Source organism: Orcinus orca, chromosome 15, assembly GCF_937001465.1.
Source record: "Orcinus orca chromosome 15, mOrcOrc1.1, whole genome shotgun sequence".
Taxonomy (NCBI): domain Eukaryota; kingdom Metazoa; phylum Chordata; class Mammalia; order Artiodactyla; family Delphinidae; genus Orcinus; species Orcinus orca.
In genome coordinates, this window is record NC_064573.1 from 86558908 (window position 1) to 86586122 (window position 27215).

Here is a 27215-nt window from a genome sequence, read left to right on the forward strand (position 1 = left end):
GCTCCTGGCACGTAGTAAACGCTTCAGAGAAGGGAGTTATTTTTATCATTATCAAGAACAATCATCCTCCCACATTCAAGCCATGCTGAGCTCCAGTAGTTTTCCAAACATCCCACGATCACTCATGCCTCTGTCCACTATCTTAGTTTGGAGTCTCTTTTTTTAAAATAATTAATTAATTAATTAATTTACTTTTGGCTGCATTGGGTCTTCGTTGCTGGGCGCAGGCTTTCTCTAGTTGCGGCGAGCGGGGGCTACTCTTCGTTGCGGTGCGCGGGCTTCTCATTGCGGTGGCTTCTTTTGTTGCGGAGCACGGGCTCTAGAGCGCACGCTCAGTAGTTGTGGCACACGGGCTTAGTTGCTCCGCGGCATGTGGCATCTTCCCGGACTAGGGCTCGAACCCATGTCCCCTGCATCGGCAGGCAGATTCTTAACCACTGCGCCACCAGGGAAGTCCCAGTGTGAAGTCTCTTGAAAGCAGAGCCTGAGACCATTAGCTGTAGGCAGGAAAGTGGTTCCTGGCAGCAGATGGGAGGAAGGTAAGGAAGACAAGAAGAGGAAGGAGGAACGACAACCAAAGCTGTGTTGTTGATTTGGTTGCCCCTGGAGCACGGGGGGCTCAGTCCTGCTGGGGGCTTCTGAGCAACTGCGTGGGAGGCACAGGCGTTCAGAAGGACGGAGGCGGCAGCTGCTCTACGGGGGTAGGGTTGCCCCTGGGGATGCTCGCTCCCCAGAAGACTGAGAAAGCTCTCCCAGCTTTGGAAACATCCCTGAGACAGATAAGCTGAGAGGCTCACCAGGCTCTAGGGTGGGACACCGTCAGAGCATGTGCAACAACTTTCCACTTCAGTTACAGCTGAAATCACAGGGGGCCAAGGTAATACGGCCACACAGCACCAAGACCACCTCTGACCACCTTCCTTCGCCCTGTTTCCTCTGCCTGCCATGTCCTTTCATGTCTGTTTTCAATCTAGCCGACTGGATGTATACTCATCCTTCAGGTCTTAATTGAAATATTTCCCCTGAGAACGCTTTCATGATTCAGTTACACATTTCCTCTTCAGCGTTCCTTGTTCATTACTGCACTGTTGATTCCTTCATTCCACAAACACCTGTTGAGTACCTACTACAGGCCTGGCATTGTGGTAAGCGACGGGGATACAGCAGCGAATGAAGGGGACCAAGGTAGCACTGCCCTCGTGGAGTTTACATCCCGGTGAGACAGTGTGACAATAAATAAAATGAAAAATTTGAATATATAATATAGTTGAAGACATACAAATGTATGATGTACAATTATATAGACTAGACTATAAATAGATGACATATATGAATAAATATGATGGATAAAGGGGAAGCAGGGATGGAGAAAGGCAGGGCTGTGTGAAAATTTTACGAACTTTGTGCAGGAAAGGCTTTGGCAGGAAGGTAAAGGAGGGAGCGGGCTGGGCAGCCATCGAGGCGAAGAGAGTTGTCAGATGGGGGGGAGAAAGGGTTTCTGAACTGTAAGAGGAACAGCAAAGTCTCGCGGCTGGAACAGAGGTAGCGAGAGGGAACTTGGCAAGAGGTCGGACTTGAGGCAGGCGTGGCCGGCTGGGCTGTACTTGCCCTGTCCTCGTAAACACTCTGACTTTTCCTTTGAGATGGGAGGGAGCCAGGGGATGGTTCTGAGCTGAGGAGTGACATCACCAGGCTTGCACTTGGGTCATCCCGGCTGCTGCATGCGGCCAAGGTGGCCCCTGGGAAACCAACGAGGAGGTCTCCGCTTTGACCCAGGAGGGTTACGGCGGCTTGGAGTGGGGTGGTGGCAGGACACCTGGGGAAGGGTTGGCTCCTGGCTCCTCGGTGTGTTCAGACAGCACTGCCAGCAGGATTTGCTGAAGGACTGGATGTGGGAGAGAGAGAGAACGGGAAGTCCAGGGTGTGCCATGATGCTGCTCTGGGCCACTCGAAGGATGGATGTACCATGTACTGATGTGAAGGGGCTTCTGGAATAAGTGGGCGGCGGCGTGCCATGTAACGTGCCACAGGGCTCTGTCGTCTTCTCCCATCTCTGCCTTCTCTCCAAGCAACTAAGGGCAGGGATGTGCCTCTAACTTGTGGTCCTAACATCTGAGACGGCACCCAGCGCTTAGCGGCGAGTCAAAGCTGCGTTTGCCCGCGGCCCTCTCGTGGGTGGAAACGCGCCCTGGGGTTCTCACGGGGGCAGAGAGGTCCCGCGGTCCCTGCGCAGAACAGGCAGGAAGGCTGTGCCTAGTGCCGGGACCACAAGGCTGGGAGTCCCCCTCCCCGGACCGCACCCCTCACCAGCCTGGGGCGTTTGCTGGCATCTCACAGCATCAGAGGAGGTGCCGGGATGCCTTCGTCTCCACAGTGGGTGGTGGCAGCGTGACAAACCCCTCTCCGCTGCCGACTGGCATCGTGCTACAAGCTGCCTGGCAGAGCAAACTCAGTCCCCCGCCTGGCACAGCCCCCAGAGGGCCTTTGCCTTAGAGCACTTCTGCGTTCAGTGGAAAAGGAGAAAGGAGAAGCCAGAGGAAAGGAAAGAGTCTGCGGCACTCACATGAGGCCCGGCGGGAGCTGGTCACCTCATCCCTAAGTCAAGGAGAATTCTGCGGGTCGGCCAGGGAAGCGGAGACCGGTTGTGAATCAAAGCTGGGGGTAACTGTATACTTTATACCCACACTGACGTTCCACAAACGCTTTGCGCGCTGAAATCACCCCAGAGCGTGGCTGCGTACGTGTCCATCTAGCTTCCCTCCCCTTCCCAGCCGGGTGGTCGGGGGCCCGGAACCTCGCTTAGGACGCTGGTCCCTCACCCTCGCAACCTCCCCAGGAGGTGGGGAAGAGGCCACAAGCACTTGGAAACGCGGAAGGTCAGAGCATCACAGACCGAGACTCCTCCCCAGACCAATTCTCATCCTGTTCTATTCCTGGGCAGGGAATGGAGGCGGCAGGATAACCAGAGCGGGATCGGGGGGCATCCCGAAGGGCCCCGTGGTCCCAGCGGGTCAACCAACACTGATGCCGACACGACAGCGGATTTCTGCGGGGGCCGGGAGGTGTCGACTTGCCTTAATGACGTCTTCATCGGAAGAGCGGCACTCCACAGACTTGAGATCGGTCACGGCGCCGTCCTCCTCCACGGAGACCACCTTCACCGGCACGGCCACCGTCTTCCCAGTGAGGACGGCTGTATTCAGGATCTCCGCCTCCTGGAAGACCAAACACATGCTACGGTCACACCCCTGCACGCACGCAGGCAGACCGCCTTCCCCAGCCTCCCTACAAAGAGCCCCACCCCTACTCAGGCTCAAAAAGCCCGGCACTGGGCACCGGCCGAGGGGTCACGGCGGCCAGGAGAGAACGTTCCGCCATCACCCAGACTTGCGCAGGGAGAGTATGATGGAGAAGGGGTATCACATGTGGGGGCGAAGGAGCAAATGTATCACTAATATTGTGCTCGACAAACCTCACCATGTACCAGGAACTGCCCTAAGCACTTTATAAATATGGACCTATGAATTCTCACAGCATCCCAACGCGCATTCGTATTCGCTCCATGTTGTGGATGGCACAGAGAGGTTTTGTCATTTGCCCAAGGTCACACAGCTAGGAAGTAGTGAAGGTGGGATTTGAACCCAGGATGCTCAGCTCCTGAGTCCATGTGTTTGCCATTCCAATTGGTATAAATCCACACAAAATGATTCCAATGTCAGCAGTCAACTGTTGACCAGAGGAGCAAGGTGCCTAGGTTAGTAATGATGCAGGGGGCAGGCAGAGGCCGTGAGAGACCCTCACTCTGTAGGCTGTCGCTCAGGCTTCTTTCACTTACTGCCAATTTTCACGTCCTGGCCTCTGTGCTTGTCCGGAATGCTGTGATGGCCCCAGTGACACTCCCAGTGCCCCACCAATGTGACACACGCACCCCCCCACACACACCCAAGCACGCGTTTTCCCTACTAAACACTCCCTCCAGAGCTCAGCTCAACACACGTGTGTCCTCTGGGACACCCCCCGCCTGCCCCTGTTATTTGCTTGCAGAGGCCGAGGACATGACAGCCCCTCAGAGCCCAGGAAAGAAAGGCAGGGCCTCTCCTTCAGGCACCCGACACACCTGCCGTTTTACTGTTACTTATAGTCGTTCAATCCTTTCATCCCTCTTCTAGAAGGTAAGCTCTGCGGGCTCCATCTGCTTTCTGCTCACCAGAACCTCGCCCAGAGCCCGTGGAAGGCATGGAGAAGGGCCCAGCAGGGAAGGAACTGGAATCCACATCGGCATGAGCATCTCCTTGCTGTATCTCAGTCCTCTGCATGAGTACCTTCTTTTATTAATTTTAATTTTTATCGAAGTTGATTTACAATGTTGTGTTGGTTTCAGGTGTACAGCAAAGTGATTCACTTACATATATACATATATTTATTCTTTTTCAGATTCTTTCCTATTATAGGTTATTACAAGATATTAGAGTTCCCTGTGCTAGACAGTAGGTCCTTGTTTATCTCTTTTATATATAGTCGTGTGTATCTGTTAATCCCAAACTTCTAATTTATCCCTCCTGCACCTTCCCTTTTGGTAGCCGTAATTTGTTTTCTATGTCTGTGATTCTATTTCTGTTTTGGAAAGAAGTTCATTTGTATCATTTTTTTAGATTCCACATGTAAGTGATATCATATGATTATTTGTCTGCATGAGTCCCTTCTGCTTGGCACTGGGTACACAGGTGACTTTTCCCGGACACTGAGCAATAATCCTTACTCTGCACTCAGTGCGCCCATGTCTTCTCTGGCTACTCTTACTTATACTGTTGTGGCTTGTGAACTGGCACAGTCCTGGGAGATCATATGAGCCCATTTCTCAGATGGAGAACATTGAGCCCTAGGAATCTCATTCTTCTCTGCAGGGATTGTCACTTCTAATCACATGAAAATCAAAGTCCCTGGGCTTCCCTGGTGGCGCAGTGGTTGAGAGTCTGCCTGCCGATGCGGGGGACACAGGTTCGTGCCCCGGTCTGGGAAGATCCCACATGCCGCGGAGCGGCTGGGCCCGTGAGCCATGGTCGCTGAACCTGCGCGTCCGGAGCCTGTGCTCTGCAACGGGAGAGGCCACAACAGTGAGAGGCCCGCATACCACAAAAAAAAAAAGAAAAAAAAGAATCAAAGTCCCTGTGTAACCCGAAATCTCTGTATAACAAGACTTCCAAGTTCTAGCCCATGGCATTCTCAGTTCAACCCCCGTTCATCACATGTCCATCGTGTTCTAAGAGGTTCTGTGTCACCATGCACACCGAGTTTCTCCTGTCAGTCTGAACTTGACTGACCTAGCCTTGGAACAGCAACAAGAGAACATCTGGACAGGCCTTAGGAGCTGTTTAGGGAGGTTCTGCATCTCTTAGAGACAGGCTTGCAGAGATTCTGGTTAATTTGGTTTTCATGTGAAATCACAAACGCCTGTTTAGCCGCACGCCAGAAGAAGGCGTAGAAGTTTATCATCTTAAAATTACATAACCGTTTTCCTTATGTCAACTTTCCATTTCTTATATAAGATCTTACTTTTCCTTTATAGGACATGGTTCATTTTATACTTAGCTCATTTGGTTTAGCCTTTGGAAATGATAATATATATATACACATATATGGATATAAATATACATTTTGTTCCTTTATTTTAATTCTGAAAGACAAGACTACAGTTTGTAACGTTCCTGAATTTCAAAGACCATGTCTCAAACTGTCTGAATATGCATAGGCCTCCAAATGTCCCATTGCTTATGCACCTTTTTTTTTCCTCCCCTGTGGGTTCCCAGCCAGATTTTGTTTTATTTTGGGTACAAACATAGTAAAAGAATAAAGGAGCCCAGTCAGAATGCGGTGCTACTTTCTGTTGCCTCTGGGAAGGAAAAAGGCCGGCCGTATTTTTCTACTCTAAAGGGTATAGATCAAAAGGAACTATTCTTACTTTGGGAAGAAGTGGAAAAAATGCATTTTAACTCTCGGGCCCAAAGTGGCCCACTTCACAGGGAAAAAACAGACTAGAGGAGCAGCATTAGGACACCAGTATCAAAGAAAACAATTTTGCACATCAGTGGTGGAAAAGTAAAGAGCACGTCTGCTCCAACTCAAAAGGCCTTTAATGCATTTGCAGTCAGCTCAGCATCATGAGAAACGACCCTGCGGTAACCAATGAGCAGCTGTGAGCCCGCACATCTGGGGTGTTTTCTTATCCTCTAAACAGAAAGCATCGCTCTGCCTGCAGGATCTCGGTGGGGATGAGGGACTGAGATTTCAGGCTTGGTATTCCCCTGACTTCTCTGGGCAATTCTTTGATATTAAGAACCTTCTCTTAACTCTGCTCAATATTCGGTAATAACCTAAATGGGAAAAGAATTTGAAAATGAATAGGATATATATATATATATATATATATGTTTACAGAGGATATATATAACTGAGTCACTTTGCTGTACACCTGAAACTAACACAACATTGTCAGTCAACTATACTCCAATATAAAATAAAAATTACAAAAAAAGAAACCTAGATCAAATCCACCCAATAATCCGTGGACTTCATGGTTATAAAAAGCAATATATTCCCTACTGCTTTCTTTTTTTTTAAGTTGTTGCTGTGTTTCGTTTGAATGAGTTAAGTTTGTTTCTTTCACTTGCATTAATAAAGTTTTGAGTAGTGCAAAAAATAAAATAAAGGTGAAAACAAAAAAGAACCTTCTCTTCTGCATCACTGGCTTTCTCTAGGACGTGAATGGTGGGTGGATGGCTCACAAAAGTCTCTAGACAAGAGGGTGGTGGTGATAGTGCCTGCTGAGCCCTGGCTTGGGCTGAGACGTCATCCCATAAAACCCTTGAACTCAGCTGCCTTATTGCCGTGAGTTCACCTTACCAGAGCCCCTGCGCCTAGGAAACAAAGGCAGCATCTCTTGAGAAAGCTCTGTCTCAGTCCTTACTGATAGCTCCATGCTCGCCTTCTGCCACCTGGACATCCTGTTCTTGCCAGTAAGTCCTTCCTGGGAATCTGACAACACAGCTGCAGAACTTTAGGGTCACCAGAGGATAGGAGGGAGTGTGGGTGGGGGAAGAGAAGCTGACTGTGGCACCAGAAAAAGGGACAACCTCCTGAGTGAGGCCACACATCCTTTTCTTGGAATCTAACTAATTATCATCTATTGTAAGGAAACAATAACCGTCCTCATTTTGCTGGAGAAATGATGACCCGCATCTCGTTTTGGAAAGCCCCTAGAATAGATGCTGGGGCGAGGACTCAAGGGCCACTTGTTTGGGAGGTTCAGGAAACTTCAGGAAGGGAGTGGGGAAAGGATACAGGGAGCAAGAGGCAGCCAATGAGGGTGTGTGTCCTGCCAGCGACCACAGTGGAGGCTGGAGCTTAGTCCTGCAGGGGTTGATCTCTTTTACGAAATATACCGTGCATTTTATATATTTCAATAGGTTGAAATGGATTATGATATATTTCCCTGCGGGGACGTTATCTGAAATCACCCCTAAAAATAATTCCCCGGAGGGGCAAGGGAGCTGGGGTATTTATACATTCGTCCAGCCTGCTGTGTGTGTAGGCAGACAGGCTTCGACAGTCCCAAGGAAAGCTCCTGGCAGACGGTAACACTGGGAATTGGTCTGGAAGGGTGTAAGGGAAATGCATACAGCACCGACAGTCTGCTGTGACTTAAGTGTGAAGTAATTTGACATATGGAGGTCTAACGGATTGGAACCAACATTAGAGTGTTTGTTTGTTTTTTAAAAATTTCCTCCTGCTTCTAGGATTCCAATTTTCTCTTCGTGTACGAGCACAGTCATTTGTTCACAGGCACTCTTGAAAATTAATTGTAAAACAGAGGAGAAGATAATGGGTACAGGAAAACATTACATGAGACGGGAAACAGTCTAAATCATGTCAAAAACAGAAACAGACTCACAGACATAGAAAACAAACTTACGGTTACCAAAGGGGAAAACAGGACAGATGGATAAATTAGGGGTTTGGGATTAACAGAGACACACTACTATATATAAAATAGAGAACTAACAAAGACCTACCGTATACCACAGGGAACTATACGCGATATCTTGTAATAATCTATAAGGGAAAAGAATCTAAAAAAGAATATATATGTATGACTGAATCACTTTGCTGTACACCTGAAACTAACACAACATTGTAAACCAACTATATTTCAACAAAAATTTTTAAAAAACACATCAAGGGGGCTTTCCTGGTGGCGCAGTGGTTGAGAGTCCGCCTGTCGATGCAGGGGACGCGGGTTCGTGCCCCGGTCCTGGAAGATCCCACATGCCGCGGAGCGGCTGGGCCCGTGAGCCATGGGCGCTGAGCCTGCGCGTCCGGAGCCGCTGCTCCGCAACGGGAGAGGCTGCAAGGGTGAGAGGCCCGCGTACCGCAAAAAAAAACCACACATCGAGAGGTGGATCTGTGTGTTAGAGACAGTTTGTAACTCACCCAGTGTGCATTCTGCCTTCCTGCCTACTTACCAAAATGCCAATTTCGTTTGCGGCTGTAAAATGCCCAGCTAAAATTATTCCATTTCTCTGGCTGTACTTAAGCTGTGACACAGTTCTGGTCTGTGACATATAAATGGCAGTGACTGGGTGAAGCTTCCATGGAAGTTTAAAAAAAAAAAAAAAGACTCTGAAGGTTGTTTCGTGCTACCCCTTTCTTCCTTCCCACGGTGCACAGATGATGCTGGAGCTGGCGCTGTCTCTTGTACCCCCAAAGTTGGAGTTTTCTGTTAAGAGCCACACGGTTCAGTGTAGTACAGTTGGTTAAGAGTGTGGAAGCTCTCCCTGGTGGCACAGTGTTTGAGAGTCCGCCTGCCGATGTGGGGAACACGGGTTCGTGCCCCGGTCCGGGAAGATCCCACATGCCGCGGAGCGGCTGGACCCGTGAGCCATGGCCGCTGAGCCTGCGCGTCCGGAGCCTGTGCTCCGCAACGGGAGAGGCCACGGCAGTGAGAGGCCCGCGTACCGCAAAAAAAAAAAGAAAAAAAAAAAACAGTGAGGAAGCTCATATAGGACCATTGGGTTCAAATCCCACCTTTGACACGATTCACTGGGTGACCTTGGGCAACTTAACTCCATTTTTAAAACAATTTTTTATTAAATATAATTTTTTTTGACTTTTTGGCTTAGCTCCCCAAACCCGCGCTCCCTGCATTGGAAGTGCAGAGTCTTAACCACTGGACTACCAGGGAATCCAACTTACTTAACTCTTGGTGCCTACATTTTCTCAACTATAAAATGAGGATAACAGTACCCACCCTCGCGTTTGCCCCATAGGTTTAGGTGAGTTTATAATTGCAGAGTGTTTACAACACTGCCTGGTGTCTAGGAAGTTCTAAGTGTTCGATAAAGACAGTAGGTCCCTTACATACGAACCTTCAAAGATGCAAACGCGCATTCCATCAACGTCAGGCGTGAGTGCAATTGCAGCTCGCCCTCCGTCTCCTATTGCTGACGATACTTCAGCTCTACCATCTTCCACCTCCTCTCCCTCCTCCAGTCAGTAACTCTTCCTGCCTGTTTACTCGATGCCAGCCCCTGGATGCCAGCTGTTGTACTGGCACTACTGTACTTTTCAAGGGACTATATAGTAAGATTAAAAATGTTTTCTTTATTTTTTTGTGTTTGTTTTTTATGTATTATTTGTGTGAAAAGTATAAACCTATTACAGTACAGCACTATATAGCCGATTGTGTTAGCTGGATACCTAGGCTAACTTGGTTGGACTTGAGAAGAAATTGGACCTATGAACCCGCTCTCAGAATGGGCCTCAGAATGGACTTACTGGACCCAAAGGTGCACGATGACTGCAAAGGAGTAATGTCCCCCAGAATTCCTGTCCGCTTGGAACCTCAGAATATGACCTGATTTGAACATAGAGTCATTGCACATATAATTAGTTAAAATGAGGTCATGTTGGGTTTGATAATCCAATGACTGGTGTTCCCCATAGGAAGAGAAAACACAGTCAGAAGCTCAGGGAAGATGGTCCTGTGAAGATGGAGGTGGAGACAGGAGGGATGCAGCCACCAGCCGAGGGGCATCAAAGATGCTGGCCTCACCAGAAGCTGGAAGAGGTAGGAAGCGTCCTTCCCAAGAGCTGGCAGAGGGAGCATGTCCTGCTGACAGCTGGAGTTTTGATCTGGAGATTTCTGAACTGTGAGAGAATAAATTTGTTTTTTTTTTTAATTGAAGCATAGTTGATTTACAATGTTGTGTTAATTTCTGCTGTAGAGCAAAGTGATTCCGTTATACATATACATACATTCCTTTCATCTTCTTTTCCATGGTGGTTTATCACAGGATATTGAACATAGTTCCCTGTACTACACAGTAAGACTTGTTGTTGATCCATCCTATATAGAACATCTTACGTCTGCTAACCCCAGACCCCCAGCCGGTCCCTGCCCCCGCCCCCTTGGCAACCACCAGTCTGTTCTCTATGTCTGTGAGTCTGCTTCTGTTTCGTACATAAGTTCATTTGGATCATATTTTAGATTCCCCCTATAAGTGATATCATATGATATTTGTCTTTGTCTGACTTACTTCACTGAGTATGATCATCTCTAGGTCCATCCATGTTGCTGCAAATGGCATTATTTCATTCTTTTTTATGGCTGAGTAGTATTCCACTGTATATATGCACCACATCATCTTTATCCATTCATCGGTTGGTGGACATTTAGGTTGTTTCCACGTACATTTCTGTAGTTTTAAGCCACCGCATTTGTGGTACTTTGTTAGGGCAGCCCCAGGAAACTAGCACAATGACTGAGCCCCGAGGAGAAGCAGTCTGGATGCTGGAGGCCCCACAGCACTAAGCTGGGACAGCATCCTCTGAACACACCTGGAGAGAAGACTAAAATCGTGCTCATTTCATCCTTCTGTGTTTGTGTGTCCTGCTACTCACAGATAATCACAGTCCTATCTGACACCCTGGAGGGAAGAAATCCTCATCAGTTTTCACAGGTCTTAGGCTGAAATAAGCAAGGTAAATTGCCTATTGTCCCTTAATGAGAAGAAAACCATGTTTGGACCTTCAACATTACTGTGGCTTTTGGAGATCATTTTAACATGTGGTTTTGAGACGATCCCACGTTTGTTCAACTGGACAAACACGGTTGGAACAGAACAAATGCGGTGTCAGCCGCATCCACTGCTTCCTCTCTGAGCGAAAGCATCATAGATGAAGCCGTGGGCACCCCATTGGAGGAGCGGCGAGAAGGACAAATGTCCCATTAAACAAACAGAACGGAGCACAAATGGAAGCACCGCCTTCGGCTACGATGTGCGAAGCTTGGCTGCACGTCTCCGTCTGGGAAAGTTGGAGCCTTGTCTGATCAAAGCGGCACGCAGCCCCATCCCTTCACCTCCAAGCAGGGCGTTTCACATCTTTTAACTCAGTGAGAGAGAAATTTGAAAGATGGGCGTTATGAGGAGTTGGCAATAAAAGTTAACTGGCACACTCAGCTTGCTTTTACTTAGATTTGCACAAAGATAGCATTTCCTCTGGGGACTTATAAGGACAGAAGAAGAGGGTGTAAGCTCTCCAACAAACAAGATTTGAGTGAAATATCAAAGTAAATTTCCTTATAATATTTTTAAAGGAAAATAAAGAGTTCCTGGGATGGACAGCTTTTGTTTTCACCTGCCCCAAGTCCTTCTGCCTAACAGGACTTCAGTTTTCCTTTGGGGAAACCATCCCCCTTCTTTTTAGGACTGAAAATCACCATAACCCTCTGCCCCTGGCCACAGAAGTCGGCAAACCTCTCTGAAGCTATGACAGTCAGGTCCTCCTACCCTGGATTTGAACTTCATTCAAGGAGAGTGAGGCAAGGGCCAAGGATGTTTCTATTTCCTTCGTCCCACTGGCGGCACCTGGAAAAGTCTGTCATTTGTCCTCTTATCTGTATTTCCACTAAGGTACTGGTTCCTGCCTTTTTAACTATTTTTATCTACTCTCTGAGAGAGCCTGGATTCATTTGATAAATTCCTTTTTAGAGGGTAGAACTTATGTTAAGTGTTCTCACCACACACACTAGTAATAATAATAATAATAATAATAATAGGGGAGGGAAGAAACTTTGGGAGGTGATGGATATGTCCATGGCCTTGGTAGTGGTGCTGTTTTCACAGGTACAGTAAGTCCCCTACATACGAACGAGTTCCATTCTGAGAGCGCGTTCGTAAGCCCATTTTGTTCCTAAGTCCAACAAAGTTAGCCTAGGTACCCACCTAACACAATCGGCTATATAGTACTGTACTGTAATAGGTTTATAATACTTTTCATGCAACTAATACATAAAAAGAAACAACACAAAAAATAAGGAGAACATTTTAAATCTTACATCGCAGTCCCTTGAAAAGTACAGTAGTGCCGTACAACAGCTGGCACACAGGGGCTGGCATTGAGTGAACAGGCAGGAAGAGTTACTGACTGGAGGAGGGAGGGGGGTGGGAGATGGTAGAGCTGAAGTATCGTCAGCAATAGCAGACGGAGGGCGAGCTGCAATTGCACTCACCCCTGACGCTGATGGCTCAGGTGCTGGTTCCTTGCTGGATTCAAGTCTATCCACCCTCTTGAAAAAACGATCCAGTGATGTCTGAGTAGTAGCTCTTTTTTTCTTGTTGTAGATGACACGGTAGCACTGGATTGCATTCTGAACGGCAGCTGCAACCTTCGTGTACCGTTCTACGTTCGGGTCCTGTGTCTCAAAATCTAACAGTGCCTCCTCAGATAAAGAAAAGCCCCTGCCACTTCCTGCGTCGTGAATCTCTTCGGTTCTTCAGTTACTTCTTCTTTCTCTTGTTTCTCACGAAAGCACAAACACTCGTAGAGGATACACGCACGTGACAATGTACGCCAGACACGTGAACTAACTTATGTGATTGGACATGTGGACGGACGTTCACGTCTTTGAAAGTTAGCAACTTGAAGGTTCGTATGTAGAGGACTTACTGTATATACTTATCCCCAAACTCATCAAGTTGTATACTCTAAAACGTACAGCTTTTTACATGTCAGTCATACCTCAGACGTGGTTAAAACAAACAAACAAACAAAAAACAGAATCATTTTCTTTTGCTTACAAAGAATCCTACTTGATAAAGGCAACCAGGAGACTTTAGATGAAAGCACATTGTTTTATAGGGTTTCCTTCTAATTCTTATTGAGAGGCAGACTTTTTATTTCTTTAATGATTATCAATTTGTTAGCCAATCTGCAAACTGGATACTGCATTAGTTTGAGTTTTCCCCCAAAGCAGAGCCTGAGACAAGGCTCTGGATTGAGTTATTTATTTGCAGGGGGTGGGAGTGAGGAGTGAAGCATGGGAGGCAGGGAAGGAGGGAAAGCCAACAGTAGGGTGTGCACAGGCTGGAAGCACTCGTCCCCAGGGGTGTATCCTCCACACTTGGGCACAGGCTCCCAGGATATAAGAAAAGCCCTGGACCCACCTGTGGGAAGTTGTCTGAACAACTCAAGCTGGGACCAGGTCAGGGAACTGCCCAGAGGAGGGCTGAGGGCACGTGACAGGGCACCAGCGACAGCAGCTCCAGAAATGGCCCCAGGTGTTAGAAAGTTGCTCCCATGTCGGGTAAGAAATTTCCCAGGATAAACTCTGGGATGAGTATTTTACTTAATTTTTTAAAAAAAGAAACACACCTGGACATTCCCGCTTGCACGGAAATATGTGGGCAGAACTCACACTAATTTAAACAGCAGGTTTCAGAACTCAAGCTTCTTTGCTTTCCTGCTTATCATCCTTGGATAGACTAAAATAACTTATCACTGAATAAGACCAGATCAAATGCTCCACTGAAGCAAAGACACAAACACGGTGGCATCCCTACGGGTCGTCAGGAGATGAAGAATTCACACACCCTGAATCAAGGACCTGCACTGAGAGCAATGGTACCATCTGGGGAGCTGACCTTGTGCCTTTGGGAGCACAGCTGAGATCTGCCTGCAATTTGCAACATTCGTATTCTTTTCCTGACACTTCTGCAACTTCCTGTATTGCTAATAGATTTGTTTTTTAAAAAAAAAAATAGGTACTCGGGCTTCCCTGGTGGCACAGAGGTTAAGAATCCGCCTGCCAATGCAGGGGATATGGGTTCGGGCCCTGGTCCGGGAAGATGCCACATGCCGCGGAGCAACGAAGCCCGTGCGCCACAACTACTGATCCTGTGCTCTAGAGCCTGCGAGCCACAACTACTGAGCCCGCGAGCCACAAGTACTGAGCTTATGCGCCACAACTACTGAAGCCCGCACGCCTAGAGCCCATGCTCTGCAACAAGAGAAGCCACCGCAATGAGAAGCCCACGCACCCGCTCGCCACAACTAGAGAAAGCCCACGAGCAGCAACAAAGACCCAACACAGCCATAAACAAATAAATAAAAATTAAAAAAATAAAAAATTGGTACTCGATTTCTTACCATATTTACCCATTCTTCAAAATATCTTGGAACTAATGTGCAGTTCCGAGAAACACTTGTCAGTCAAGGATCTCAGTTGCAGACAACAGAATCCACCGCAGCTCATTTCAGCTGAAAGGGATTTGTCGAGTGTGGGCAGAGCCCTGCACTGTTGATGGACTTGAAGGAACGGTCTCCAGCCCACGTCCCAAGATCAAGGCCTGGAGCCATGGACTTGCCGCCTCTGCCATGATTAGGAAGCTGACAAATCAGCCAGATTGTTCTAGAATCTCATTACCTCTCCCCAGATCTCAGGCAGCCATGTGGATGCCCACACACTTCCTTGCCCCAGCGTTGGAAACAAGGCATCACAGGTGCCTCTAACTGGCAGAAAGTAACTCGCAAGCCTGAACCCTCACAGACACTTTGCTCTCTCCCAGGAGGGCTGCATAAAGTAGGCTTCTGGAAGTTACCTAGAGAAGACGAGATTTATACTGTGGGGAGCTCTACGAATGCCAAGAGGTACGTGCCTCTGGGGCAGCTACGCACGATAGTTTTCCACTACATATATCAACACTACATGTGCTGGTATTTTCCTGATGTTAAAACACAAGAAGGCATATTCTGTTGTCTGCTAATTCCCTTAAATTAACATTTTATCATATTGGCACTATGCACCCCTCTGATTTTGATGCCAACTCCAGTGACACAACAAATAATACCTTATGATTCCTTGTCCACAGCAGACTGCATTCTAGGACATCGAGCATCAAAGGGATATAAGAAGCGAGAATTTAGGTTTCATACTAAAATAAATACACTGCTGACTTAAAGACGGATGCCCAGATCAGGTCTAAAAATGATTTTTCCCCTTCTTGACAAAATAGATCATATTCAAATGTGACATTTAAAATACAGGTGAGGGGAAACCCTAAAACACCAGTATGGCATGGGTACCCATCGATCAGAAGAGATGCCTGGTCAATCAGTCTAGATGTCGGTGGGTACGCCATGCAGTGAATTCCAGCTGACACCAGAGAAAGGAAGGCTCAGCAAATATGCCATTTGCGCCTCTGTATTTTCCACCCTTGCTGTTAGGTAGGGCCACGTAAACACTTACAGTCACTAAAATGTTAGGGTCAATGTTGTTTGTTACCTCTGGGTTGAGGCAGTAACGCTTTCAGGCACAATTATCCATTCTTATCCATTCTTTCTCATCACCTACCCTGACTGAAGAGGCTGCACATTCCAGGTGGTTCAGCTCCAAGATGGTAGAGCCTGTTAGACCCAAGTCAGTGTACGGAGAAGAGCTTCCTGCTGCCCCATGTGGGACACAAAGCAGGAGTAATAAAAATGCTTTCCTTGTCTTACGGCAATGAGACGGCAGAGCTACTTGTTACCGTAATATAACCAAATCCACCCTAATACACATTTCCCAACTCCAGTTTCAACAAGTATGTATCCATTGAGTTCTGGACTGTGCCCCCAGCCAAAGGAGACGGCTCAGGTGTGAAAACTCAACACTGCTAGGCGACTGGCCCTTCATCTCCTGGTTGACCGGCCTGATTCCTGCTGAAATGAGCTGGGGCGGACCCAGCCTAAGTCAGTGGGGGACCTAACATCTCTGTAGCCAAGCTCTTCCTCAATGTGATTCCCTCACTGCGGTTAATTTCTTAAATCTTTTCAATTCACTTCCCAACAAAGATCAATAACCTAATAAATAGAATAGTGACTCATCACCCTGTCTTTGTCTCTTGCTTGTTTGGCCAAGCTCTGTTATCCCCTAATGAATACCAAACATGCCAATTCCTACCACATTAAACAGAAGAGCCATTAGATGACCGTGCAAATACTCCATCTCATTAGCGATAACGGTACATCACGATCAATACTCTCTGTGCTTCTCTAAACAAGTGAAAGCATCAGTCAATTTGGCACCTGCATTGCAAACAAATTTATAAACCACTCTGTTTTTTTAAGGTACATCAGCCCTTGGGTTTAACGGCTGTCGTGTGGTATGGAGAATTATTTCAACAGCCATACGGGGTAAAATTAAACTATTCTCCCTCTCATGGGGAAGCAGGGCAATGTCACACCGCGGAGCCGCAAGGAGGCTGGCGGTCTGCTCATGCCTTTCACCAGTTAGGCTGTTTTTTGGATGCCACTGAACCACAAACCCAATGCACGGTGCGTTTACTTTTTTTTTTTTTTTTTTCCGGTACGCGGGCCTCTCACTGCTGTGGCCCTCTCCCATTGCGGAGCACAGGCTCCGGACGCGCAGGCTCAGCGGCCATGGCTCACGGGCCCAGCCGCTGTGCAGCATGTGGGATCCTCCCGGACTGGGGCACGAACCCGTGTCCCCTGCATCGGCAGGCGGACTCTCAACCACTGCGCCACCAGGGAAGCCCACGTTTACATTTTTGTGTGAATTTTAAAATTTTATCAAGGTTACACAACCTGGTTGTTAAAATATTGCATTTGTGATAAAAGGTTTATCATAAAATATCACGAAAAGCCATCCCACCCATTTTTGTTCTCAGGTAACCACTTTCAACTCTCCTACTACGTTATGAAGACTTTTTTCCATACATCTAAATAACATGCCCTATTACAGTTTCTTGACATAGTAGGTTCAAGTACTATCTACTGATTTTCTGGGATGATGGATGAAATCTTCTCCGTCCCTTCGCAGTCTCTCCTGTCCCTGTCCATTTGATTAGGTTCCTGTTCTGGTCCCTCTATTAGCTATCTTTTTCGTTTTAAGCAGACATACCTCTCACCAAGAGATAACGTGTTGACTCCCGAGTGGTTTCAAAGTCTGTTTGCCCAGTTCTGACACTTCTCCTATGCAGAAGTGGAGTCTAGGGACCCTCCCCTGCAATACAGGCTGGCCTTAGCGACTAATGTCCGAAGCTTAGAGTGCAGTGAAGTGATGCCCTGTTATTTCTGAGGCTTGGTCATCCAAGGCAATATAGCTTCCACCCTGTTTTCTCCCTGGGGCCCCTTGTTATTGGAACGCAGCCGTCATGCTGTGACGAAGCCCAGGCCACATGGAGAGGCCGCTGTCGTGTAAATGATCTGGTCGGCAGCCCTGACCCACCAGATACATCAATGAGGAAGCCTTCGAGGGGACTCCCCCAGCTGAGCAGAAGCCAGCTAGCCGAGTCCTGTCAACTCCCAGAACCACCACAGAAAACAACATAAATGACAATCGCCTTGGTTATGCCACAACATGCGTTTTCTTATGCAGCGAGAGGTAACTGAGACTCCACACACTTTAGAAGATGAGACTTATAGTCTCACACACTGAGACTCCACACACTTTAGAAGATGAGAATATTAGCACCGCTTCAACGCCCCTTCAGCTCTTAATACCACACTGACCTCCCAACTTTTCTCATTTCTAACTTTTCCTTTTATCCTCTCAAGGTTGATAAAATCTACATTGCGTCCTGAAGTATAATGAAGCCTCCGGTGCTTTCTACAAAGGCTGAGTCTAAAAGCTGGAAACCAGTAATGGATCCATTATACTCATACAAATATTGTTCACTGGGGAGCAGAGGTTCTCCGTCTAGATGCTATTGATGTTTGGGGCCAGAAAACTCTTTGTGCTCGGTCTAGTCTCTGCACTTTACATATTTAGCAGCGTCCCTGGACTCAGCACACGAAATGCCAGTAGCATCCTCCTGTTGTGACGGCCAAACATGTCTCCAGACTTCACCCAATGCCACCTCAGTTGAGAACCACTGTGGTAGGACTAAAGAGTATCCTAGGATCCATTTCTTTCCACTCTAATATTTACAGATGATGGTGTTACTGATCACCTGTCTCTTCTACCTTTCTCAATTTATCATTTTCATAACCTTCATTGTTGTCAAGCTCTTTACTGACCTCTCCATTCTCCTGGGGGTCTTCCCAGCAGAACTTCCTGTGCTTCTGTTCCAACAGATACATTCTCCAAGGAAACAGCATAGATGTAATTTGGGGACTTTCCTTTACTAGATTCAGAGTTTAATAAATATATGCACCAAAGGATGGAAAAAAATTTTAAATGCTAAAGCAGGAGGGAGGGAAATCCTTAATTTTCTTCATCAGCAGCAATTACAAACTCTACTGTGTACAGGGTTTCGTGCAAGCAGAACTGGCTGTCTATAGTAGATGTGCCTTTGAAAACTGAATGTAAAGAAATTTTTAAAAATCATTTTGTGTGTGTGTGTGTGTGTGCCAGTGGAGCACACTGTTAAAAATGATCCTAAAATGGTAAGATCAAGGTCCGGCTCAAATGCTACATTCTTCTTAATCTCTCCAGGTAGAAACAATTGTGTAAAGTTTATTATAGATATTATAGAAAATAAATTATATATGGAGACAGCAGAGCATAGAGTGAAGAATACTGACTCTGGAATAAGGCAGCCTGGCTTTGAACCCCAGTTTCTATACCTACGAGCTCTGTGACTCCCGCAAACCAGTGCCTGCACTGTGCCTCTGTCTGTTCATCTGTACAATGGGGGCTGTAAACGTTTCCATGTTATTGGGTGGATGTGAGGATTGTATGCATGAAAAGTACTTAGAACTGTGCATGGCTTGTGGCAAGCAAAAATACATGCTAGCTATAACTGGACAAAACTAAAATTCAGAAAGATACATGCACCCCTATGTTCACAGCAGCACTATTTACAATAGTCAAGACATGGAAACAACTGAAATGTACACTGAGAGATGAATGGATAAAGCAGATGTGATACACACACACACACACACACACACACACACACACACACACACACACCATGGAATATTACTCAGCCATAGAAAAGAATGAAATAATCCCATTTGCAGCAACATGGAAGAACCTTGAGATTGTCATACTAATTGAAGTCAGAAAGAGAAAGACGAATTTCACATGATGTCATTTCTCTATGGAATCTAAGATATGACACAAATGAACTTGTTTACAAGACAAAAACAGACTCACAGACACAGACAGCAGGCTTTGGGTTGCCAAGGGGGAAGTGGAGTGGGGGAGGGATGGATTGGGAGTTTGGGGTCAGTAGATGCAATCTATTACACATAGAATGGATAAACAACAAGGTCCTACAGTATAGCACAGGGAACTCTATTCAATATCCTGTGATAAACTATAGTGGAAAAGAATAAAACAATACATGCTAGCATTGCTATCATCATCCACTTTGCCTGACCTCAAGACCCCTTCCAGCCCTGCCTCATACGCTGTGGGAACAGGAGAAAGGGAGCCCAGTCTGAAGGATTTGAGCCCCAGCTTTACACAACTAAGCGACCTTGGGCACATCGTGAATGCTCTCGGGGGCCACGTTTTCTCACCTTAAAAGAAGATCGAAATGAGATATGGTAGAAGCCTCCCTCTGTGTTTCCTGCTCAGGCTCTGGACTCAGCCTGCCTGGGTTCAAAGCCCAGCTTTGCTCCCTCCTAGTTCTACGACTTTGCAAGTTACTTAAACCCTCTGCCCCTTGTTTTTCTCATCTGGGAACAGAGTTCTAAATAGCATCTATCTCTTAGAGTTCTTTTGAGGAGCAAAGGAGTTAATGCGTGGGAAGTGTAAAATCCGTGCGTGGCATTTATTAAGTTTTCACTAAGGTTGTTTATCGTCAGTAGAATCATGCGATACACACCATGACAGATACGTATTCAATATGTTCTTGGCAACTGACATAGCGAGAGAGGGAAGGAGGGAGACGAAACCATCACACCATTCAGTGAAACCCTGCTGCGTGCTGGGGGCAGGCAGGAATTCTCTGTTCCCTCAGTCACTCTCAGCAACACAGCCCCTCCCACTGGGAGCACGGGTACCGCACTGACAGTCACTCTTGGATTAAGGATGTATTTTTCACACACAGCCTCCCCGCCCAGAAGCCAACTTGGTGTTCAACCAAGGAACGCTAATCTGCTTCAACGCCGGAGGAAAAAACTGGAGGTTTTGAGGCTTCTAGATTGTATCTTATCAGCGGTTGAAGGAATTTTCAAGGGCAAGGTGGACTGCGTGTTATTTTCACGTCACACATTCACTTTGGAACCCGAAATCCCATAGAAGATGGGCCTCCACTCCCATGTGCAGTGCCCGGCACACAGTGGGCTTGCAGAGAGATGTGGGTGAATGAAATCTAAAACCATGAGTTCATGCAGATGGCCAACAGGCACACGAAAAGATGCTCATCATCGATAATCATTAGGGAAATGCACGTCAAAACTACAAGGAGGTACCACCTCACACCGGTCAGAATGGCCATCACTAAAAAGTCTACAAATAATAAATGCTGGAGAGGGTGTGGAGAGAAGGGAACCCTCCTGCACTGTTGGTGGGAATGTAAGTTGGATGCAGCCGCTATGGAGAACAGTACGGAGGTTCCTCAAAAAACTAAAAATAGAGTTACCGTATGATCCAGCAATCCCACTCCTGGGCATATATCCTGAGAAAACTACAATTTGAAAAGACACATGCACCCCATTGTTTATAGGCACTATTTACAATAGCCAAGACGTGGAAACAACCTAAATGTCCCATCAACAGATGAATGGATAAAGATGTGGTACATATGTACAATGGAATACTACTCAGCCATAAAAAAGGATGAAATAACGCCATTTGCAGCAACATGGACAGACCTAGAGATTATCATACTAAGCGAAGTAAGCCAGACAAAGAAAGACAAATATCATATGATATCACTTATATATGGAACCTAAAATACAACACAAATGAACATATCTATGAAACAGAAACAGATCCACAGACCTAGAGATCAGACTTGTGGTTGCCAAGGGGGAGGGGGAGTGGGGCAGGGAAGGAATGGGAGTTTGGGATTAGCAGATGCAAACTATTATATATAGGATGGATAAACAACAAAGTCATATTGTATAGTACAGGGAACTGTATTCAGTATCCTATGATAAACTGTAATGGAAAAGAATATGAAAAAGAATGTATATATATATATGTGTGTGTGTGTGTGTGTGTGTGTGTGTATAACTGAATCACTTTGCTGTACGGCAGATATTAACATGACACTGTAAATCAAATATACTTCAATAAAATTTGTAAAAACTTCGTGAGTTCTTGGCCACATTCATTCTTCATACAAATCCACATCGGGTTTATTTCTGGAGGAAACATCTGGGCAGGACTGCAGGATGATGCAGCTCAAACCTGGAGCATTTCTAGTCACATCCATGTTTCCTATGGAGGTTTTCAGAGCCTCCAGGTGAGGGCTCACATGGCATCTCAAGGGATGGGGCAATTCTCATACAGTTTGTTCTTGCCTTGAGTGGCACCTTATCTCTTGGTCCAGACAAATGTGCCCAGACTCGGCGTCTCAGGACATGGTATCAAAGCTTTGGTTTCAACCAGGGGCCTGGAAGGTGATGATGGTAAACTCTGGTGAACCTGGGTCTCATGCCTGATCAAAAGTGGGCAGTTTTAACTCCAGCTAAGGGATGCCTTGTAGGAACGTGGACCTGGGGGTTGCACATTTCCAGATTTTTTGAGAGAAGCCAAGAATCAATACTTTTATGTAAGATCTCCTGATTTTTCTTACATTTGGCTCACCTTTGGTGAAAGCCCCTTGGAAGCCCAAACAAAACACATTTACAGGTGGTGTTGGCCTATGGGCTCCAATCTGTGACTTCTGTCCTAGTAGATAATAATCATCCCTAACAGTAAAGTCCTTTTGGATAAAAACAGGAAGAGTTTGAACTCTACTTGTCTGCACTCCCCAGCGAGTTGAGTTGAGGATTTTCCCAGGACCCCAGTTCATCTTTTTGCGTCACCCCACGACCCCTGCTGGCTGCGAATAAGGTCCCCTTTATTCTGGGCCACCTGAAGAAATCCCCTGGTATCACAAAAGAACTGCTTACTTCTGCATTACTAATTTCAAATCTTATTTAGCATCAAGTTTCAGAATTAAGAAGCTAAGTGACAGCTGTTTAATTAACTCCTTAAGCTGATTAGACAGCATTATTGAAATCCCCTCAAGGAAGAATGTGTAGCTGTAGGGAGAACCCAGGGCCATGCTGCTGCCCCTGTTTAAATTCTGTAAGATGCTAAACCCATCAGCCAAGCAGTCTTGACATCTTCAAGGATGTGGTCAAATACAGATTTTTATTTATTACATTAACGGCTACAGAAGACTCCAAATGATAACAGTCACACGAACTTCTTTAGATCTGCTAAGCAAACGTGTCCTGCATTGAAAAAAAAAAAAAGAAAAGAGAAGAAAAAGGAATTTATTGGGGGTTTCTCAAAAAGCACTTTATGACGTGCAGAAATCCCAAGTGTTTAGTTGTGTTGTATTAGGAGAAGGGTTTGAATTAACCCCTGGTCCTCACATAATGGGTTGTAAATCCTCCTCCTAATTAAAAAGACAAAGGCATATTAATGAGTTTAAGACTTTAAGCCAATTTTGTCTTCAACATTTTTGTTTTTAAAGTGGAATTTCCAAGGAAGGGAGGAAGCCACCATTTTTTGCCTGATTTTAAATGTGAGTCTGAGGTTGGCTGGACATCCCTGCACTGGAGAAAGAGTACAAAATGATGGATTTTTAAAAAAAAAATTCCACTTTTTCATCCGTCCAGGCAACACTGAGCAGATGCCAACAAAACATGGAGTGAAGAGAATGTCAAAGATCTCGCGGCAGAAAGAGAGGCTGGAGAATAAATTCCCATTTGCCTGAATTCTTTAGAAATGGAACATAAGTTTAACTTAAAAATTTTTTAAATTTCGTTTTTAATTGAAGTATAGTTGATTTACAATGTTGTGTTAGTTTCAGGTGTACAGCAAAGTGACTGAGTTATACATATATATATGCACTCTTTTTCATACTCTTTTCTGTTATGGTTTATCACAGGACACTGAATATCGTTCCCTGTGCTATACAGTAGGACCTTGTTGTGTATCCATCCTATAGTGGTTTGCATCTGCTGTAAGTTTAACTTTTGAATTGAGTTTTAGGGGGACGTTTTCAGGAGGCTGGGGAGGCATGGTGTGACACAGATTTTGTGGGCTGGTTTTGTGTGCTGAAAATTTCACCTCCTTGCTCAAGGCACAGAGGTCTTTGCTGTTATCTATTTTCCAGACAGCTTATGGAGATGTAATTCCCATATTATACAGGTCACCCATTTAAAGTTTACTGTTTTTTAAAAATTTCTATTTATTTATTTATTTTTGGCTGTGTTGTGTCTTTGTTGCTGTGGGGGGCTTTCTCTAGTTGCAGCGAGCGGGCTGCTCTTCATTGCGGTGCGCAGGCTTCTCACTGCGGTGGCCTCTCCTATGGTGGAGCACGGGCTCTAGGCGTGCGGGCTCAGTAGTTGTGGCCCGTGGGCTCAGTAGTTGTGGCTCGCAGGCTCTAGAGCGCAGGCTCAGTAGTTGTGGCACTCAGGCTCAGTAGTTGTGGCTCGCGGGCTCTAGACCGCAGGCTCAGTAGTTCTGGCGCATGGGCTTAGTTGCTCCGCGGCACGTGGGATCTTCCCAGACCAGGGCTCGAACCCATGTCCCCTGCATGGGCAGGCGGATTCTTAACCACCGTGCCCCCAGGGAAGGCTATTTATTAGTTTTTAATATATTCACAGGTACACGCCACCATCACCACAGTAAATTTTAGAACATTTTTGTCACCTCACAAAGAAACCCTGTATCCGTGGCTTTTCTTCCCCTCCAATCACCACCCCTACTCTGACCCTAAGCGATTACTCATCTATCTCCTGTCTCTAGGGGTTTCTCTGTTTTGGATATTTCAAAGGAATTGAATTATGCAATGTGTGGTTTTTTTTTTTAACCTCACTTTTTTTTTTTTTTTTTTTTTTTGCGGTATGCGGGCCTCTCACTGCTGTGGCCTCTCCCGTTGTGGAGCACAGGCTCCGGACGCGCAGGCTCAGCGGCCATGGCTCACGGGCCTAGCCGCTCCGCAGCATGTGGGATCTTCCCGGGTTCGTGCCCCCCTCATTGGCAGGTGGACTCTCAACCACTGCGCCACCAGGGAAGCCCCTCACTTTTTAATTTTAAAAATTGAGGTATAACTGATGTATAATATTATATGTTACATGTATAAAATATAGTAATTCCCAATTTTAAAGGTCATACTCTATTTATAGTTATTACAAAATATTGGCTATATACCCCCATGCTGTACAATATATCCTGGTAGCTTATTTTATAACTAATAGTTTGTACCTCTTAATCCCCTACCCTTCCCTCTTCCCTCTCCCCACTGATAACCACTAGTGTGTTGTATTTTTTAGATTCCACATATAAGTGATATCTTACGGTATTTGTCTTTCTCTGTGTGACTTATTTCACTTAGCATAATGCCCTCCAAGTCCATCCATGTTGCTGCAAACGGCAAAATTTCATTCTTTTTCATGATTGTGTAATAGTCCATTATATATATATATATATATATATATATATATATATATATATATATATATATATATATATACCACATCTTCTTTATCCGTTCATCCACTGATGGATGGACACAGGTTGCTTCCATATTTTGGCAACTGTAAATAATGCTGCTATGAACACTGGAGTGCATGTATCTTTTCAAATTAGTGTTTTTGCTTTTGTTTTTTGGATATATAACCAGGAGAAGAATGGCTGAGTCACAGGATAGTTCTATTTTTAGTTTTTTGAGGAGCCTCTGTACCGTCCTCCATAGTGGCAGCATCAATTTACATTCCCACACACAGGGTAGGAGGGTTCCCCTTTCTCCGTATCTTTGCCAGCATTTGTTATTTGTGTTCTTTTTGATGATAGCCATTCTGACTGGCTTCCTTTACAAAGCATAATGCCACCACGGTTCATCTATGGTGTGGTGTGTATCAGTGCTTCAGTCCTCTCATGGCTGAATAATATTCCTCAAGGCATGGAGTTTTACTGTCTTCCATTTTGCAAAAGTCAATTCTAATGCTGCTCAAATCAGAGTTTGTAAATTAGGGCTCTGTAGACTGAATCCAGCCCACAGACATGCTTTGCTTGGATTGTACAGACTTCATTCTTTTTAATGGGTCACGATATTTAAAAATTGGTACATAGGCAAAAATCTGGATTTTTGGTTTGTCTTGAAAAATCAGAGGTGCAGGCAATTCTGGGGCATCGTTCAGTGGGCATGGAGTAGTGACCTCTCTCCACTTCACCAAATGCCACTTCTTTGTACAACATGGCCGGCCACAGGAGGCTTTGAATCTGGGGTCCGTTGTTTAGATCTTTGCAGACTGGCAACACGTGTAGAATTCAGCAATGCCAGGATGCAAACATTGCCCAGTCCCAACACTAAAGCTAAAATGTATCGGAAAGTATGAACGACACAAGGGTAAGTACCCAACTTCCTTTATTTATTTATTATTATTATTTTTTGCGGTACGCGGGCCTCCCACTGCCGCGGCCTGTCCCGCTGCGGAGCACAGGCTCCGGACACGCAGGCTCAGCGGCCATGGCTCACGGGCCCAGCCCCTCCATGTCATGTGGGATCCTCCCGGACCGGGGCACGAACCTGCGTCCCCTGCATCGGCAGGCGGACTCCCAACGACTGCGCCACCAGGGAAGCCCTATGACACTTTTTTTAAAGCAAATTTTAAATCCAGTGATGCACTGCCCTCCCTGATAAGGAAGTCTGACATATGACAAAAATACCATTGAGCGCACTTAACATACATCAAACATTGACAGCTCTGGACGTTGGTGAGGGTTCTTCTAAGAAACTTAAACTTCATTTACGGCCTCCAAACAGCAATTCCATGAAACTCAGCGTGAATATTTAATTTATGTCTGTTGACAGAATCCTCTTGATATTGTAAAGTATTTGCTCTTTGAAAATGGGGGAGTTTTTGCCTATAGCCTTGAACGAAACCAGCTGTCAGACCCTTTTCCCTATCACTACAGAAAAACGCATGTCAAATTGTCAAAGGCGACAGAATTTTCCATAGGCTGGGAGAAGTTTATTGGTTTTATGAAACCAAGGAATTAATTCAGTTGAGGTGGAAAGGACATACAGAATTAAGAAACATGAAAGAACTTCATTTCACTGAATGGGTACACCTAAAAGTGGGTTTGGTTTAGCATCTCAACCCTCCAGGGGGACTGTAAGTGGTTCTGAGTGCTTTTCTGACCTGCAAGCCACAGGGATCTCAGCAAGACTTACTGGTGGGGCTTGGAGCCCAGCCTTGATTATCTATGCTAATGAGGATTCAGTGGTACGGCTAATTTGAAATGGTGTAAAGTCCAAAAGTCGTTTGCAATTTGGCCCTGGAATACGTTATGTGCTTTTTCCTTTTTTCACCAGACAACTTCTTAATTATGTTTTTCTTAGGCTAATGTCAAAATGAATTTGCATGTCTTGAGCCCAAACTAATTAGGAAGAGAGCGGACACAATTAACGTTATTCTGGGAGGCAGGGGAAAGTCCATCTGGGATTTTATTTTATTTATTTAATTTTTTTGCGGTACGCGGGCCGCTCCGGACGCGCAGGCCCAGCCGCTCCGCGGCATGTGGGATCCTCCTGGACCGGGGCACGAACCCGCGTCCCCTGCATCGGCAGGTGGACTCCCAACCACTGCGCCACCAGGGAAGCCCCAGGACACACATTTTGAGGGCATTATCCCGCTGTGGCCCCCCTTTGCCTGGCAAAGCAATGAAGCTATTCTTTTCTACTTCGCCCAAAACTCTGTCTCTGAGATTCAATTCGGTACTAGTGTCCAGAGGCCACATTTTCAGCTACAAT

The 27215-nt window shown here is 46.0% G+C and overlaps 1 protein-coding gene across 2 annotated transcripts in view; it reads right to left on the reverse strand.

Moving 5' to 3' along the window:
• The window catches only part of TMEM132D (transmembrane protein 132D), a 638604-nt gene that overhangs the window by 85423 nt on the left and 525966 nt on the right, over positions 1-27215 (reverse strand). For both annotated transcript variants that reach the window (XM_004276640.4, XM_049697911.1), the window contains one exon: positions 3075-3215. In XM_004276640.4, the coding sequence (XP_004276688.1) occupies positions 3075-3215 (141 nt within the window). The remainder of the gene's footprint in view (positions 1-3074; positions 3216-27215) is intronic.